The 18,980-nt window shown below is 46.3% G+C and overlaps 1 protein-coding gene across 1 annotated transcript in view; it reads left to right on the top strand.

Annotated features, from left to right (window-relative positions):
* LOC112317379 (solute carrier family 22 member 6-like) overlaps positions 1–18,980 on the top strand; it is a 33,247-nt gene that overhangs the window by 2,182 nt on the left and 12,085 nt on the right. Inside the window, 8 exon segments of the mRNA XM_071221359.1 lie at positions 3,899–4,002; positions 6,079–6,233; positions 8,012–8,180; positions 8,537–8,560; positions 8,562–8,658; positions 8,803–8,915; positions 11,715–11,929; positions 16,976–17,100. Of these exon segments, the coding sequence (XP_071077460.1) occupies positions 3,899–4,002; positions 6,079–6,233; positions 8,012–8,180; positions 8,537–8,560; positions 8,562–8,658; positions 8,803–8,915; positions 11,715–11,929; positions 16,976–17,100 (1,002 nt within the window).

Below are 18,980 nucleotides of genomic sequence, written 5' to 3' on the forward strand. Positions count from 1 at the left end.
TCTTCCTTGAACCAAGAATGTCAAAGCCTACAGTTGCACCAGAGAACAGTTCATTCAGGTAACAGGCAGCTTACCTGCATAACCCAATGTGAGGCTGGACCTTCTGAGTTGTGAGCAAATGAGACAGCTCACAAGTTAACAGGGGCTGCTTAAGCAAGACACTTAATCACAATGAAGACACTCCACCCAGGAACAATGGCACAGGTCACCTGAGAAAGAAAAGTCCCAGCTTGCCCCTTGGAAGGAAAATGACCCAATATCCATAGGGTTACTTCAGCACTCTGAGTACAAAGCAAAACATCGACAAATATAATAAGAAAAAGAGGTTGGCTGTGGGTTATAATAAAAACCCTGCCTGAGCACTTCTCCTTATTTTCTTCTGAACTAAAATATCCCGGGCAACAACTAGCAGCTTCCATCTGTACCATGTTAGTCAAGACTCTTATTTGCAAGTGACTGTAATTCAACTCAAGCTAATTTGAGCATAAAAAGAGTGTATAAAGGCTCCTATACCCAAACCACAAGACGGACAGAGGCAGGAATGGCTCTAGGGACCATGGGCACCAGAACCATGGATGTCATCAGGACCCCTTGCTGGGTCTCATCGCTGCCTTTCTTGGCGTGCTAGGCATGTCCACAATGTACACGATCCTTCACGAGGCAGCCACAGATTGTTCTGGGCTTATTCCAAATAACTTCCTCACCAGGGGAAAAGGTTTCTGTCTCCCAGCTCCAAATTTGAAAAATTCTAGGAAAGACTGATTGGCTGGCTTGGGTCACGTGCCTACCCCTTGGTCCAAGGACTACAGGGCAGGGAGGGCATGGGTTATTATGAATGACCCAGCCTGAATCTCCTCTTCCTTCCTGTTCTGCAGATGATTAAGAGCTGCCATTTCACCTCTTTGCTTTCTGTGCTTTTTCTCCTTTTCTTTCCCCGAGGGCAGTCTCAAAGCATCTGTCGTTTATCGTAGCCCTCATCAAATTAGCCGTTCAGAGCCGTCTTAGGCAGCGATTCTCTGCATCTGCCTCAAAGCCTATTCCTAGACTTTGGTTCCTGTTCACAATAAAGTACTTCGCTATACAAGAGGCCCAGGAGCGCCCTGGCCAGCGTGGCTCAGTTGGTTGGAGCACTGTCCCTTTCAGGTGTGGGTTTGATTCCCGGTCAGGGCACATACTTCGGCTGCAGATTCAATCCCCAGTGTGAGTGCATACGGGAGGCAATAAATCGATGTTTCTCTCTTGCATCTATATTTCTCTCTCTCCCTTCCTCTCTCTCTAAAAACCAATGAAAGAATGTCCCCACATGAGGATTTTTTTTTAAAAAAGGCCCAGGAGCACACAGAAATATTTGATCCTCAGGGGTTTCAGGTGCACATGAAGAGAACACAGATGGTGGTGTAAGCCCCAAGCAACCTTTGCTTTTACAGGTGACGAGACCCTACAGCAGACCACAGGCAGAGAGACTCCGAGTATTCTGTACTCACTGGTCCATTTCTAATCTGGACTATGTACAGACCTCATCACCAGACTGCACAGATGCACCCCTCTGGCTCCCTACCTCTTTCCCACACCCTCTTGCCCCTTATCCTTTCATTTCTCTGTTCCCGTCTAACAATATCCTTAACTCATTCACCACAGCGTTTCCCACGTCCATCTCCACAGGCACATTCCATTCACATGTTTCCAGCAAAGTACCGTGAACATGAATTCTCAGCCCGACACAGCCCAGAATCAGTTCCAAATAAAAGCCGTATTAGACAACACATGGAATTACAGGAGAACAGATGTTTGAATAAAACTGCAATAAAGTCCATCATTCTTTGGGAAAAGGTGTTCGAATGCCAACATTGCAAATTTTACATCATGTAGTATGTGCATCCACAGAATATTAAAAGTCCTATGGTAACAAGTGTATTCGAAAACAAGGATTTCTCCCCAACCAAATCAAGACTATCGAGTAACTACACCTGAAAGATGAATTCACTTGGGTATACATGAACACACGCCAGAGGGTAGGTCCCTAGTCACCTTGGTCATTCAAGCTCCTTTATCTTTTATTTTTTGATGAACAAAAGAAAGGACAGTTTAAAAATCCACTCAAAAGTATAAAAAATTGCTCCTAATTATAAAGGAAATGTCATATCTGTTGATCACTTCAACTCAATCTTAATGGCATGTCCATCAGCAGGGTGGCTTACCTAGGGTCGCAGAGCTATTCTGATCCATCTAGAGAGAAAGTACTTTCCAAACAGCAGAGTTTTTCTTTATATTAATTAAAAGAGCCACAAAATGTAAACTATCAGTTGTACTATCCAACTGCTGCTTATTTGAAAGCTGCAAATAACCACAACTCTCTCAGATGTGCATATGGAAAGTCAATGGGAGGATGTAAGAGTATTTCACAGAATTCAAGGTCAAGAACATAGTCCCACAGAGTCATACGAAAGAATGCTCAGCATCACTAGCCATCCAAGAGATGCAACTTAAAACCACAATCAGATACCACTTCACACCTGTCAGAATGGCCATCATAAACAAATCAACAAACAAGTGCTGGTGCGGTCGTGGAGAAAAGGGAACCCTAGTGCACTGTTGGTGGGAATGCAGACTGGTGCAGCCACTGTGGAAACAGTATGGAATTTCCTCAGAAAACTAAAAATGGAACTACCTTTTGACATGGCAATTCCACTGCTGGGATTATATCCTAAGAATCCTGAAATACCAATCCAAAAGAACCTATGCACCCCAATGTTCATAGCAGCATAATTTACAATAGCCAAGTGCTGAAAGCAACCTAAGTGCCCATCAGTAAATGAGTGGATCAAAAAACTAAGGTACATTTACACCATGGAATTCTATGCAGCAAAGAGAAAGAAGAAGCTCCTACCCTTTGCAACAACGTGGATGGAACTGGAGAGCATTATGCTAAGTGAAATAAACCAGGCAGTGAGGGACAAATACCATATGATCTCACCTATAAGTGGGACCTAATCAAAAAAAACAAACAAGCAAGCAAAATATAACAAGAGACATTGAAATTAAGAACAAACTGACAGTAACCAGAGGGGAGGTGAGAGGGGATAATGGGGAGATTAGGGGAAAAGGTTATCAAGGAACATCTATAAAGGACACATGGACAAAGCCAAAGCAGAGTAGAATTGAGGGTGAGAGGTGGGGATCGCTGGGGTGGGGGGGAAATGGAGACAACTGTACTTGAACAACAATAAAAAATAAAAAACAAATAAAAGTGAAAAAAAAGGAATGTGGGCCCAGCCCAATGAGGGTCTGGGATCAGGGAGCTGAAGGGGACTGAAAGCTGGACTGTCCCTCTCTACGTCTCTGGAGCTGACCAAGCTCTCCCCTGACTTCCCTCTGACTCCATTACTTCATTCTTCCTCCTCCTCCTCCTCCTCCTCCTCTCTCTTTCTTCCATGTTTCTCAAGCTCTGTCTATCTCTACCTCTAACTCTTTCTCTCGTGTTTTCTCAGCTCCACTTCTTTATCGTTCCAAAGCTTCCCATCCCAACTTCAGGTGTCCTGACAAATCTTGCTTCTCTGAATCACATTCCAAATTAATAATCAAAAGATTCTGATTAGCTCCAGCCAGCTCCAGGGCCAGGTTTCTTCAGGAGTGTCAGGGAGGGATGGCTTCGGGAGCCCTGAAGGAGGGTGAGCGGTCAGTGCTCAGAGAAGGAAGAAGTGCCTAAGCACACGCCACAAAAGGCACCTCTTACATATTTTGAAATAACGTGATGAGAAAGATTGCCTGGTACGGGAAGAGAGGTACTCCTTACGTGCTGGCCTTAAATCAAGACCCTCAGCCCCACCGGGAGAGAGGGAGCAGGGCTTCCGGGGAACCAGCCAAGCTCTTCCGGACCCCAGCCCTTCCTTCCTCGCAGTGGGACCTCGTGTGCACACACCGGAACTGGCCCCAGCCGGGGCAGTTCATTTGCATGGCAAGGATGCTGTTTGGAGGCTTGATGTTTGGGAACTTGGTAGACAGGTCAGTGGTGGACAAAGCTGAGTCAAGGAGCAAAGGCATGGGCCCTCTAGGCTGGACACGGGGTGAGAATGGCACCCCTGAACATTCAGGGAGGGACACACAACCGACCCACTCGAGCCTGATGACAGGTGGAAAGCCTAGAGGAGTCCATCAGCACTTTCCATGCCTCGCTTCCTTTCAGTAACTCCTCGCAACGCCCTTGTGAAGCCGGCGAGAGTGGTGCTATTATCTGTATTTTACTAATAAGGACACTGAGGTTGAAGGATGTTAAATAACTTGCCCAGAATGTCGAGAAGGATCCAAAAAAAAAGTTATCAGTTGTTAATTCTGAGGAGTGGAATTGGAAAGAAGAGAACTTTGCACTCTGCATTTCTATACATTTGAACTTTTATAACAATTCATTACCTTTATCATTTAAAAAAAGTAAATAATGTTTTTTAAAGGTACAGTCACATAACTCATAAGTGGTAAAAGCAGGGCAGGAATCCAGATTTTCCGACACCCTGCAGAAGTAAGTCACTTGACGCCCCTTGTGTGTAGCCTGTGTGTAGCCTGTGAGTGTCACGGAAACACAGACCTAAGGGTCAGTGAGAGTGAGGAGGAAGGCTCAGCTCCACCACTAACTGCGTGTCCGTGGGAGGGCTGCACAACCTCGCTTTGGCTGATCTGATTTTTCCCTCTATGAAATGAGGGTGATGATCCTAACCCCGAAGGTGATGGTGAAGGTTACATTCGTACCTGGAACTCAGTGAGGATCACCCTAACCTTGACTATCTTGCAGGCCAACGACCATAAACAGGTCACGGAGTGGATAACAGAAGGCAATTTTCTAGAGAGTAAAATCTGCAAATATTAGAAGTGTCATAGCAGATCAAAGGTACACGAAGTCAGCTTTATTCTTTATAAAATACAAGCCACAGTCAGATCCATTTTGCAAAAGCAACAACTTTGCATAGGTTTCTCAAAACAAATCTATAAACCAAACTCATAGATACAGAGAACAGGTAGGCAGTTGCCAGAGGCAGGGGGCTGAGGACTGGCCAAAAGGGAGAAGGGGGTCAAAAGGTACAAACCCCCAGTCATAGAACAAATAAGTCGTGGGATGTGATGGACAGCATGGTGACTACAGTGATTAACACTGAATTGCGTACTTGAAAGTTGCTAACAGAGTAGATCTTAAAAAATCTCTCATCATAAGAAAAAAATGTTTGTAACTATGTATAGTAACAGATACCAAGCACACCTATTGTGTGATCATTTTGCAGTGTACACAATTATTGAATCACTGTGGTGTACACCTGAAAATAATATAATGTTTCATGTCAATTATGCCTCAATTTTTTTTTTAATTACAAAATACCTGGCTGGTGTAGCTCCGTGGATTGAGCATGGGCTGTGAACCAAAGGGTCACCAGTTCAATTCCCAGTCAGGGCACATGCCTGGGTTGCAGGCCAGGTCCCCAGTGGGGGCCATGTGAGAGGCAACCACACGTTGATGTTTCTCTCCTTCTGTTTCTCCCTCTCTTCCCCTCTCTCTAAAAGTAAATCAATAAAATCTTTTAAAAAATAAAATATTTTTAAAAATATTTTTAAAATTGCAAAAGACTGTCTCCTAGCAGAGGTCTGTCAAGAATCATCATAAACCAACCATCAAAAACTCCACCACACCCCGGAGCAGCAGCTCCCAAATCTTAGGAGCTTGCTACAAATCCTCTTTCTAGCTTACCTTCCAGACAGTCAACAGGCCTTGAGTCGGATTCAGGCGTCTGAGTAGTTTCCACACACCCCTGTGAATCTGAGGAGGGTGTGTGCGCCCCTCCATCAGTGCGCTGATGTGTCAGGACCCTGGACAGCGGCAGCCCAAGCCTGGGCCTAATTACTCAAGGGCACCCAGGTGCCAGCCCTTGCCTTATTATCCCCCACCTCCCATCTCAGCACCTACCTCAAGGTCACACATGGGCAGCCTTGCAAAACAACTATTAGATGGCCTGGGGCACCAAGGGTGAGACAGCCAAGGACACTGGGCAGGGAGGAAGCAATGTGCTCTTTGAACCCAGGTTTCCCCTCTCCCCACAGGGTAGGCCGCCGGAAGGTGCTGACCTGGAGCTGCCTGCAGTTAGCGGTGTCAGGGGCCTGCACTGCCTTCACACCCAACTTCACAGCCTACTGCGCTCGCCGCTTCCTTTCAAGTGTGGCTATGAGTGGCATCACCACCAACTCCCTGACACTTAGTGAGAGGGGCCCTGGGAGGGCTGGGCTCATGGGGACGCTTGAATCACAGAGGTTCAGTGGACCAGGGGGCCAGACCAATTCAGACCTCAGCTCCTTCCCTGAGTACAAAGCTGAGTCCACCTGTCCCAGCATCCCTCCCTACCAAGGCCTCCCTTGGGGTAGGCAGGGCCCAGGGCAGAAAGAAATGAAGATGATGACCTCTTTGGTGGCTCTGATCTTTGGAAGCTGGAATGCCTCCCAGATATTTAGGGATCACTGAAAGGATGAACTGATACACATTTGATAGAGATTGGGGGGGTGTTACACAGAGAGGTCAAACTGGGAGCCTTTAATCCATCTGTGGGGAACTGTTCCAAGCATGGGAAATGTGGCTCGGCCCCCACTTGGAAAACCAGTGGGGAGCGAGGTTGGCGGGCAGGACCCACGTCCATGGATAAGTTCTCCAGTGGGAAATCAGGCCTGCATTGTACCCAGACTGCTATGAGACTTGCTCTTGCTAAAAAACTCCCTCACCCTGAATTGAGGAAGCAAATGTTTACTGAGTATCTTTATCTTCCCAGAATCTGGGCTAGACCCTCCAGGTATGGGACAAAGCCCTTTCAACCATTTACATTGCAAATGTCCTCCTTTGATGTATTCAGTGACATTCTCTCCTGTGTCTGCAAAGATAACCACCCAAAACAAACCTTTGTATAGTAAAGAGGATCTTCTTTGATGTTAAGGGCCTCAAAAACCTATAAAGACTGGTCACCGCAAGGCTCTTGGCCCTCCCCCCTTGAGGGTGTGGCCGAGGCACTAAGAAGTGCTCTCCTCTGTGAGAGTGGCCGCGCCGTCCCTTTTCCCCCATAGGACCTCTGTAGTCCGTGTGTATGTGTATTGGAATACTGAAACCTCAACAGCAGATCTTGCGGGCCGAGATCTGCGTCATCCATCATTCATTTATTTAACGCAGTTTTAAGAGGCACCTAGTTTGTGTCAGACGCCGCGCTGGGGACACAGAAGTGAACTAGTGGACACGACCTGTGAACCCAGGGTTGGCAGTGTACTGGGGAGACTGCCAAGGGGTTACAGACCGATGTGCTAAAGGCTGGGGTGAGAGTATCCGAGATGATGTGGGGCTTCAGGAGTGGGGTGTTCAGTTGGGACTTGGGGAGCCAGGAAACCTCCCCAAAAGTGACACCTAAGCTCAGAAATGAATGATAAGGGAGGCAGAGAGAGAGAGAGGTAAAAATCTGGGGTAGAGTTCCAAACAAAAAGAAGAGATTATACAAGGCCCAGAGGCCAGAAAGTAGGACCCATTGGAGACAATGACAGTGGTGCGGGGTAGCCTAAGGGCAGGACTCAGGTGGCTTTATTCCCCAGGCCAAGCAAAGGGTGTGGCACAGAGTTGCCAACCCTAAATGTTTGTTGGATTAAAGTGAGTTGAAGGAAGTGCAGGTGGAGTGGCCATAGGCAGAGCAAAGGATGTTTGGGAGAAGCCAGGCAATATGAATGTTGGAGCTGGATTCTGTGAAATAGGAGCCCACCTGGGAATTCAGAGTCCTCCAGCTTGCTCCTTGCTCCACACACACGCTGCACATCGCTGGTGATCAAACCACCCTTGCCTTACCCTGGGCAGGGGGGATGGGGAGCAGAGATGCAGAGAAGGACTGAGCTTGAAAGAGGAGCCCTTCTGCTCTGATGTGAGATCCTGTCCACCTGGCAATGACTACTAACCTCACATCCACATCTACTCACACACCCCTGACTTTGGCCTGACCTCTGCTCTTCTCCCCAGGCTTGGAGTGGCTGCCCATCCACACCTGCCCAGTTCTGAGCTTCTTATTCGGGTTATTCTGCAGCCTCTGCCAGTTCTCCCTGGCCAGCATGGTTTATGCTGTGCCCTGCTGGTGCCACCTGCAGCTATTGGTCTCTCTGCCCTTCTTTGTCGCCTTGATCTACTCCAGGTGCATGGGGCCTGGGGGCAGAGCAGAGGGTTCACAGTAAGTCACAGGTGGGCAGAGGATCCTAGACCATCCCCTAACTACCTTCCTAGTACCAAAACAGGTCAAAGCAAAAAGAACCAAGGCTCAGTTTGGCAGATGGGGAACACCGTGGCCAGAGAAGGTAGGACTTGTCATCCCGGGTCTCCCATGAAGACAATGGCAACCCTTGGAGTAGAACCCAGAGGTTCTAACTCCCAGCCCAGAATTCTTTCCATCCCTCCAAGGTGTCTTCCTTCTCTGCTCTGCGCCCTTCCCAGACAGCCACAATTCTATCAATCCAGGCTGAAGTCATCCCCACCCCTGCCCTCCACCCACAGGTCCTTCACTGAGTCAGCCCTCTGGTTCCTCCTCAGGGAGGCTAGACCTCTCCCTGAGGGCCCTATGGAGAGTGGCCCAGATCAATGGAAAGCAGGAAAAGGGAGCCAAGCTGAGTATGGAGGTGAGAACCCTGGGACCTCGTGTGACACCCCACCAGGGCTCTCTGCCTGCCCTGACTCTCACCCTAGAACCTGTGCTTCCCAGGACAGGGGCTGGGAGGAGGAGCTGCTCGGGAAACAGGCCTAAGCCCTAGCTATCCAAGCAGCTGCCTCAGATGCACCTGCGGAAAAGCCGGACGAACGCAGCCCAGCCCTCGATGTTGCAGCTGCTACACTCCCCTGCCGTTCGCCACCTCCTCTTCTGCCTCGTGCCACTGCGGTAGGTCCATCCTCAGTCAGGTAGGAGACAGACAAACTGAGGGACAGAAGCAGACTGAGAAAACAGGGCAGACTGGGAAGGTAAGAGGCTGGCTGGGGAGGTGTCCCACAGCAAGTGGCAAAATACACAGGCACTCTGGAGGCTCAGAGGGCTCCCTGCCTCTCTAGAGAAAGCCCAGCTGCCCCTCAAATGGCCAAGAGCTTCCTTTCCCTTCCAAGACCCCTGGGCTCAGCTACCCCCAGGAGCCCTGAGCTTCCGGCCCTAAGAGCTGCATGACAGGCATTCGCTTTTCCCTGAAGATGTCTTCGATGGCCACGTAACACATTACCACATACTTAGCGCCTCTCCAGGCTGAAACCAACGTGTCAGGTGAGCTACATTTGAAGGCCTGACTTGAGAAGAATCCACTTTTTTTTTTTTTTTTTTGAGAAGAATTCACTTCTAAACTCAGCCAGGTTGCTGCCTGAATTCACTTCCTTGTGGGTGTAGGACCGAGGGCCCTGGCATCTTGCTGGCTGTCGGCTGGGCCGGAGGCTGCCCTTGGACTCCGGACACTGTCCTCAGACCCTCACATGGGCTTTCCCAGCGGCTGCTTAGCTTGCTGTGCCAGCAGAGAGGGTCTTTTGAGTGGGTCTGCTGGCAGGTCCCATCCTGGAGTCTGGGTGCCACCAGGTCTTCCCAAATACTGCGCAATATGTCCCTGGCAACAGGGTCATTTGCAGCTGACAAAGGCACGGCCATGATCTCACTTGTCGATATCTCTGTGGGAAAACTTACAGGAAATCCATGTGGGTCCAGTAATCAGGCAGCCAGAATAAGCAAACAGAACAAAATTGTAATGATTTTTCTAATCCTATATTTCAGAAATAATCACTGTTAACATGCTGGTAGAGGTTCACCCAGACTTTTACTGTTTTCACATACCTGAAACACACACACACACACACAGCAATTCACATCATGTGTAGCTGCAAAAATGCAGCAGAATCACAGCCATTTGTTCTTAATATAGTTCATGGACATCGTCCCAAATCAATAAACGCAGACCCCCCACGGCCGACCCTATAATCTCGTGATTCACGCTCTCCAAGGAATGCAGAGATGGTCGAGGGGAAAGGGGCAGGGCGGGCAGAAACCGGAGGCTCCAGCGCCAGGGTGAGTTAAAAGGTAAATAATCCTGAGTCTCCTTATCCCAGAGGATGGGCTAAACCATGAGGGGAGAGTTAATGGTCGTGTGTGATTAACCCACAGCCTCTGCACATTCCAGAGTCCGCCCAAGGGGAAAATGGGAGGGGCTAAGGGTTCAGGGGCGTTAGTTTTAAAATAGACTCAGCTTTGTCTACACACCAACCTTCTCTCCAGTAAAGAAATGTTTTACAAAAGTGACCCTCATCAACACTGAGTACTATTGCTCTGAGAAGCAGAAAATAGTATCTTCTTTTTCAATTCACATTTATTTTATTTTGGAGGAACTTGAACATTTTCTTCATATGATTTTGACCTATTTCTTATAAACTTCCTATTCATATCCCTTGCCCATTTTTTTTCTTTTTATTGACTTGTAAGGACCCTCTTTTACATTAAAGATACTAACCTATTATCACATGTGGTCAATATTTTTTTGCATTTTAAAATCTGTCTTTAGACTTATCACTTTTTAAAAATAGAGACATTTTGTTGCTTTGTATAAACACATCTACCTTTTTAAAAAATCCAGCTTGTTTCAGATTATATCCTTAGTACAAAACCATTCACCTAGATTTTCTTCAAGCATGTTCATATTTGTTTTGGCTTTTATATTTTAAGACAATTCATTTGACATATAGTTGAGCATAAAGGAGGAAGTAGTCTGTCTATCTTTTTCTAGATTAGTTAATTATACCAACGCATTTAACGAATGGTCCATCCTTTCCTGGTCGATGGGAACCATCACCCTTATCACATACCATTTCTGAACTATTCAGTCCCACTGACTTCTCTGCCTATTCTGGTGCCAATACTACTCTGTTTAATTCTTAATTCTAGTGTGGCTCATAGAAGGTTGTCTTCTGTGGACAGCCTCTCATTGTGCCCTTCACCAGCCTTGAGGCAGGACACGACACTTACCCACACCTCGAAGGATCCACGCTGCCCCACAACACGTCGCTAAACAGTGCTGATTTCACGAAGACTCCATGGGGAGACGGAAATGCTGCTCACATCACACACCTCACAGCCAAAAGCTTAGAGGCATTTCTGTTCTCCCTCAACTCCATCAAATCCCTCAAATTGATGGTTCACTGCCATGGATTCTTCCCCGTCTCTCTCCTAACACTTCCTCCAACCTCTTAAATCTCCTAAGAGTGCATCTCTAGCTGTAAATTTACATACGACACTCAACAAAACAAAAAAAAATGAATCCTTTTTTTCTTAGAATTCATCAGCTGCTACTTGAGAAGCCCTAGGAGGTGAGGTCTCTCACAAACAACCCCTCCCAGCACAACAAACTGATCAAAGCCAGTCTCTTAAGACAGGGAGTGGGGGTCAGGGGAGAGAGGGAGGACCTATTGCAAAGTTAAAAAACATTATTTTCTCCTAGGTAATTTAAACATATAGTCTAATATATGGTAGGTAATTAATGCTGCCTTTTAGAATTAAGGGAAGACTTTTATGTGCATTCAAAAGGGGAAAAACCCACTCACAGAGCTGACATAAGTACTAAAGGAAAGAACAGATGTGAGAGCAGTGTGCCAGCTGCAACTGCCAAGTAGATGCGGCACGGCTGTTACCCAAAGCATGTCCCCTCTGCTTCTGCCCCAGGTCCGCACTCAACCTCAGCTACCTTGGCTTCATCATGAGTCTGCGAAGTTTTGGGATCAACACGCACCTTAGGCAGGTGCTCTTCACAAGTGCAGACATCTTATTGCACTTCCTGGGCCTCTTGGCCAACACGTCACTGGGCCGCAGGCCTGCCCAAATGGCCTCCTTGCTGCTGTCAGGGATCTGCATTCTGGCCCGTGCGGCGATACCCCAGGGTAAGCACGTGCCCCATTCCTGCCCCTGCCCTGGTCCTTTCCCAAACCCAGACCCCCATCTGGCTCAAGCCAGCTACCTAGAAGGGTAGCAAAGACCCAAAGTGCCTCCCAACTTTTCCCAGCACCCTGTGGTCAACTTGATTCCCTTCCAGACCAGTGTCTCCACATCACAACAGCTGTGTTAGGGAAAGGCTGTGTGTTTGGCTCCTTGAACTGCCTCATTATGTACACAGGAGAGCTGTACCCCGCAGTAACGCGGTGAGTGGAGTTGGGGGGAGGCATCCTGGGACAGGACAATGAGGCCCTAGAGCCCAAAGCTTTCCAGGAAAAAAGGCACAAGGTCAATCGGTTATTTTGTAAGACAAGAAAGGACAAAAACACAGAGAAATTAGGATGAGTTGAAGACAAAAGATGAGATGGTATCAGTAACTCCAAATATATCAGTCACCACAGAAAGGTAAAGGGGTTAAAGCTACCAGTTAAGAGGCAGAGATACTCCCAGTTGATTTCTTTTAATTTAGTTCATGATGTTTACAGGAGACCCATCTAAACTGTTAGCACGGGAAAATGTTAAATGTGGAAAAACGGGAAAAGATATACCAGGAAAGTATTAACCACAAGAAAGTTAGGCAGATATGCTAGTAGGAGTCAGAATAAACTCTAAAACCAAAAAACATACTATGTTTTAGAATATGGCTCTGGTATGTAAGGTAACTGGTCCAAATGCTCAGTTATCACCTTGCCGGTAAAACATAGATGATGATAATAATAATAATAATAATAATAATAATAATACCAGAAATAAATTAAATAGAAAACAAAGGTATACAAGAGAGAGTCGACAAAACAAAAGGTTGATCTTTGAAAATATCAATGAGCCCTGGCTGGTGTGGCTCAGCGGTTGAATGCTGAACTACAAACCAAGAGGTCACCAGTTCAATTCCTGGTCAGAGTACATGCCTGGGCTGAAAACCAGGTCCCCACTAAGGGACCTCTGAGAGGCAGCCCACTGATGCTTCTCTCACACATCGATGTTATTCTCTCTCTTTCTCCCTCCTTTCCTCTCTGTCTGAAAAGTAAACAAAATCTTTCTTAAAAAAAAAGAAAGAGAATACCAATGAAATGGACAAATCCCTGGTAACAACAATCAAACATATATAAAGGGCCCTGGCTGGGGTAGCTCAATGGATTGAGTGAAGGCCTGTGAACCAAAGGGTCACCAATTCGATTCCCAGTCAGGGCACATGCCTGGGTTGTGGGCCAGGTCCCCAGGGCTGGGGCACATGAGAGGCAACCACACATTGATGTTTCTCCCTCTTTTTCTCCCTCCCTTCCCCTCTCTTTAAAAACAAATAGATAAAATCTTTTAAAAATAATAATACAAGTGAGTTCAGCCACATTTTTGAGAAACAAATCTTCCAGTATTCTACAAATTCTTCTCCAAAAAAAGAGAGAGAAAGAGGGAATTCCCTCAAATTCATTGTAGGAGGACAGTTGACACTGAAACCAAAGGGGGACAGCTGGGAATCAAAGATCACAGGCCAGCACCACGCATAAACATACACAGAAATCCCGAACAAATACGTTTAAATGAATCCAGTGATGTATAAAAATGATAATACGTTATGGCCAAGGAGAACAAATCTCAGGAAAACAAAGGTGGTCATATGCTAATATCACCACATTAAAAGATTATCATTGAAGTAAAAGCAGAAAAATCCTTAACAAAAATTAACATCCATTAAAAACTAGCTTTAAGAAAAGAGTAATAAAAGGAATTTTAACTCGATATGGAACATCTACCAAAAACCCAAAGCAAATGTTATTCTTAATGGTGAAACATTCGAAGTATCCCTTTGAAACCTGGGAACCTGAGCAACAGGCCTGCCAAGCCCTCCTCTACTGCACGCTGCGCGCGAGGGTGCGGCCAGCGCCCAGGGTGAGAACGACAAACAGCAGCCCTGGCTGGGCTGTTCAGTGCTGGCAGAATCGTCCAAATGTTCTCTCTCTCACCCTCCCGCTCTCTCTAAAATCAATAAATATATTCTAGGGTGAGGATTTTTTAAAAATTAGCTTAAAAACATAACGCGTAACAAAAATAAGACTAGGAAGGAAAAATCAAACTGTCACTCTTCACAGAGGACACAATTATCTATATAAAAATCAAAAATCACTATAAATAATAAACTTTTCAAGGTGGCTGGATACAAGGTCAATAAATAAAATAATAAATTGCATTTTCCACTCTGGTAAAAATTAGGAAGTTTAACTTTTTAAGAATTCCTGTATCAAGAAAATATTTTTAATTATACTAGAAGGTATTAAAGAAAACTTAAATGTACTATGTACGTGGATAGGAACTCTCACAATCTGTCAACTCATAATTGGCATAAGATGACCCAAAAATGTCAATGACGCCAATATTTATTTATAAATTCAATGCAATTCTGATGAAGATCTCAATGGATATTTTCAAGAAACTGGTGAGGAAATTCTAAAATGTATATGGAAGTGTCGTGGGCCAAGTATAACTGAGGTACTTTTTTTACAAAGAACAAGACAGAAGGATTGGCCCTACCAGAACTGAAGACATGTTATAAACTCATATTATAAAAAATACTATCATATTAAAATTACAGGAACTAAGACAGTGGATGAGGGAGCAGGAAAAACCAAACTGGCCAGCAGAGAAGAACAGCAAGCCGAGAATCAGACCCACACACAGAAGAAGGCTTCCTGCAGAGGAGGCACATGGCTGGATGAAATATGGACTCGTCAATAAATAGTGCCAGGGCGTCCACTCGCTCGTATGGGAAATAAACACAATACAGTCCACATTTCAACCTTGAACAAAAGTTAATTTCTGCTGAGGAGGGGATGATTTCTGAAGACACAAAAAGGGTTAGCCAAAAAAGGAACACTGATAAATTTTTCTGCTTTGAATTTTTTTTTTAATTCTGCCCATCTGTTTCACTATAAATAAGGTGAAAGGAGTAAAAGAAGATATTTTCAAGGATTTGTATCCAGCATTTATTTTAAAAACTTCTGGAAATCAAATAGAAAAAGAACTTCTATTTCCATGAACATAACAAAATAACACTGAAAACAACTCCCAAAAAGTATAAAGTATTTTTAAGTACCCTTTAAAATACCAAAGAGCTGGAATAAGAGTAAGGGAAAACAAGGCCAACCGTCTAAGGGAAATCAGGAAGCCAGAGAGGCAGGCAGAGCACCTGAGCACCCAAACAAACCGTACACAATGGGAAAACGTTACGTGCGTTCTCCTCGACCTCAGACTCAGCTGCTTAACACAGCACTGCGGCTGCTGGCCAGGACTGCTCTGCTGGGAAAGGAAAGGAAATAAAAAATGTTCAGCTTGGCTGCTGTAGCTCAGTGGATTAGGCACTGGCCAGAGAACCAAAGGGTTGCCGGTTCCATTCCCAGGCAGGGCACACGCCTGGGTTGCGGGCCAGTTCCCCATTACAGGGAGTGCGAGAAGCAACCACACACTGATGTTTCTCTCCCTCTCTTTCTCCCTCCTTTCCCCTCTCTCTAAAAATGAATAAATAAATAACTGTTCTAAAAAATGTTAAAAAGAAGTGTTTCAAATGTCATTATTTGGAAAGAATATGATCATCTACCTAGATAAACCAATAAAACAGCAAGCAATTGAAACTTATGAGAGCTCCTCAAGGATGCTGGATACAAAATCCAATTACCGACATATCACGAGTAATAACTTAAAGCAATAAAATAGAGAATAACCTAGAAAAACTTTGAAAATTAAGATACCATTCAAAATAATACCAAAAGCTAGATCCTATTGGGAAATTAACATAGGACACCAAAGACTTTCACGGAGGAAATTACTGAAACTCTTTTAAGATCATGAGAATTATTTCAGTAAGCAGAGAGACATTCCACACCCTGGTTTAGAATGAAATAGGATAAAGACGTTCATCCTCCCCAAGTTAATCTATAGAAATTTAAGAGGGGGCCCTGGCCACATAGCTCAGTCGTTCGAGCCTTGTCCCAGTACGCCAAGGTAGCAGGTCCGATCCCTGGCCAGGGCACATGCAAGAAGCAGCCAGTGAGTGCATCAATAAGTGGGACAACAAATCCATGTTCCTCTCTCTCCCTCTCTCTCTCCCTCTCTCTCCCCCAACCATCAGTACATTTTTTAAAGAAATTTAAAGAGGGAATAAGGGGGCTTTGCAAGGACAAGTGATGGATTATAACTGCATCATCATATAACTCCAAATGATGGATTATAATCATTATGAACTGAGGATTATAATCCACTCAACCCTCTGTACCTGAGGTTAAAAAAAAATGCAGTGAAAGAGGGAGTGACTGAGTAGCTCAGACGACTAGGAAAGAGCAAAGGTAAGCAGTAAGTCTGAGGCCTTAATGAAAATACAAAGGGATGGGCACAAGATAACTGAGGCAGGCAGGGACCCACCACGCGGGGATTTACAAGGAGGCCGGACTTTATCCTAGTACAATGAGACATCACCGGATGGCTTTAAGCCTGATATGATCTGACTTATGGTTTTAAAAAACCACTTTGGCTTCGTCATACAGAATAGGCTGGGGATAGAGGCCCACGGCAAAGGGTAGAAATGGGGAGACTGGTCAGGACCCTGCTGAAATAGTACCACAGTACTGCAGCATTAGTGCCGGCAGCATTAGTACCCCAGTAGCGCGGTATCGGCACTGCAGTATTAGCACCGTACTACCGCGATAACAAGGAGTGAAATGGCCTGCAGTGAATTGGTTCTGGGAGACTGGATGGCTGGAAACGTCCTGTGCTGGGATGAAGAAACCTGGGGGAGGAGCCCACTTGGGGGGAGAAATGAAGAGTTCCTCGCCCTTGACCTTTTAGACATCCAAATGAAAGTGTCAACCAGGAAGTCGGCTACATCGTGTGGAGTTCAGAGGAGAGGTTGGTTGGGGACTCATTGACAATCATACAGCAGGTTCAAATGGGGGCTGGAACCCACACGTCCTGTCTCCAAAACCATTTGCTTCCCACTTTCCTTTTAGCCAAGGTCAATGCCAGCACTTGGCACTACAGTGGGGAATGTGAAAAAGCAACAGTGGCAGGCACAGTTGGGGCTGCCGAAAACCCCACCAGCCTCACCAAAGTTCTCCTCCCCACAGGCAAAGGGGTATGGCCATGACAACGGCCTTGGGTATCATAGGCGGCAGCCTAAGCCCATTAGTGGCCATGACCGCTAAGTTCTGCCCCTCCCTGCCTCTCTTCAGCTACGGCACAGGTGGCAAACAAAAGGCCGGTGGGCCGAACCCGGCCCTCCACCTTGTTTCATCAGGCCCAACACCTTGTTTCTACCCGGCGGCAGTGCCGAGCTCTCGCTTATGTTAAGAAGTAGTTACATTTATACAGTCCTAAAATTACATTCAGCCCTTGGAAGGCTACCGCAAGGCTGATGTGGCCCCCGGTGAAAATGAGTTTGACACCCCTGATCTAAGGAGTGGCCCCTATGGCTGCCTGCGCTGTCACCCTCTTCCTGCCAGAGACCCAGGGCCAACCACTGCCCAACACAACTCAGGACCTGGAGAGAAGGTGGGCTGCACCCTCTGCTCCCCTCCCTCAGAGCTGTAAGAAGCTCCCATCTCCTTGATCCAGCCTTGTTTGACAAAAGAAGGCCAGACCCAGGGGAGAGCAAGGACTCACCCAGGGTCATTCAGTGGGACTCTGGTGGAGCCAAGACCAGAATGCAGGCCTCTGGTGTCCTGGGCCTCCTGGGTCCTGTTCTCACACATAGGCTGACTCCCCCGGAATCCTTTCTGAGACTCTTGGCTCTCAAAAACAGTGGGCAGTTTGGAATATCAAGTGGGACAGCTGAGCACAAGTGTAAAAAAAACCCAACTCAACACAAACCCTATAGATGGAAAAAGAAATCGGGGCAGGAGCAGCAGATGGTCTTGCTCCAGGCCTCCCCGAGGACTGAGAAAGGGCAGAGAGCGGAGGAGGAAGCCCCTGCACCTCCTGGATATCCACACGAAGCAGGAACAGAGAAACGGCAGTCAGGGGAGGACAGAAGCCACCTCTGCTGGACCTGTGGTTGCTAGCGGACTCACTCACTAAAAGTAACTTTGCCCAACTCCTCCCACTGTTCCCCTCTGGCCCAAACACAGTGGCCACTGCACATCAGCCAACCCTCCGACCCCAAAATCATCCAGTGATCCCTTATGTAGAAAATCCAAATGCAACTACAACTAAGACGCATTTCACAGGTTGCAAGTTATAAGATCAGTATTTAAAAGAATCGCATTTCTGGCTCACGTGGTTGAGCCATGTCCTGCAAAGCAAAAGGTTGCTGGTTCAATTCCCAGTGGGGACACATACCTGGATTGAGGAACAGTCCCTGGTTGGGGAATGTGCAAGAGGCAACAGATTGATGTTTCTCTCACACAACAATGTTTCTCTCCCTCTCTTTCTCCTTCCCTTTCCCTGTGTCTAAAAGATAAATAAAATCTTTAAAAGAGTTGCACTTGTATATATTGGCAATAAACTATTGGAAATCAAAACTTAAAAGACAATACCATTTACAGTAGCGTATAAAAATGGAAATATACAGAAACAATAAAAAGATCAGTGGTGGCCCTGGCCAGTGTGGCTCAGGTGGTGGGAGCATCGTCCAGTAAACCAAAGGGTTGCAGGTTCAATCCCCAGTCAGGCTGCATACTGGAGGCAACCAATAGATGTGTCTCTCTAACACCGATGTGTCTCTCTAACTCCGCTCTCTCTATATATCATACCTCTCTCTCCCCCTTCTCTATGCCCGTTCCTCCCTCTCTAAACGCAACGAAAAGAAAAGTTCACAGATTTAAAAAAAAAAAAAGAAGAAGAAGAAGAAGAAGAAGAAGAAGAAGAAGATCAGCCCTGGCTGGTGTGGCTCAGTGGATTGAGTGCCCACCTGTGAACCAAAGGGTCCCTGGTTCAATTCCCAGGCAGGGCACATGCCTGGGTTGCGGGCCAGGTCTCCAGTTGGGGCCACACGCAAGACAACCACACATTGATGTT

This window comes from Desmodus rotundus, chromosome 5, assembly GCF_022682495.2.
Source record: "Desmodus rotundus isolate HL8 chromosome 5, HLdesRot8A.1, whole genome shotgun sequence".
Classification (NCBI taxonomy): Eukaryota; Metazoa; Chordata; class Mammalia; order Chiroptera; family Phyllostomidae; genus Desmodus; species Desmodus rotundus.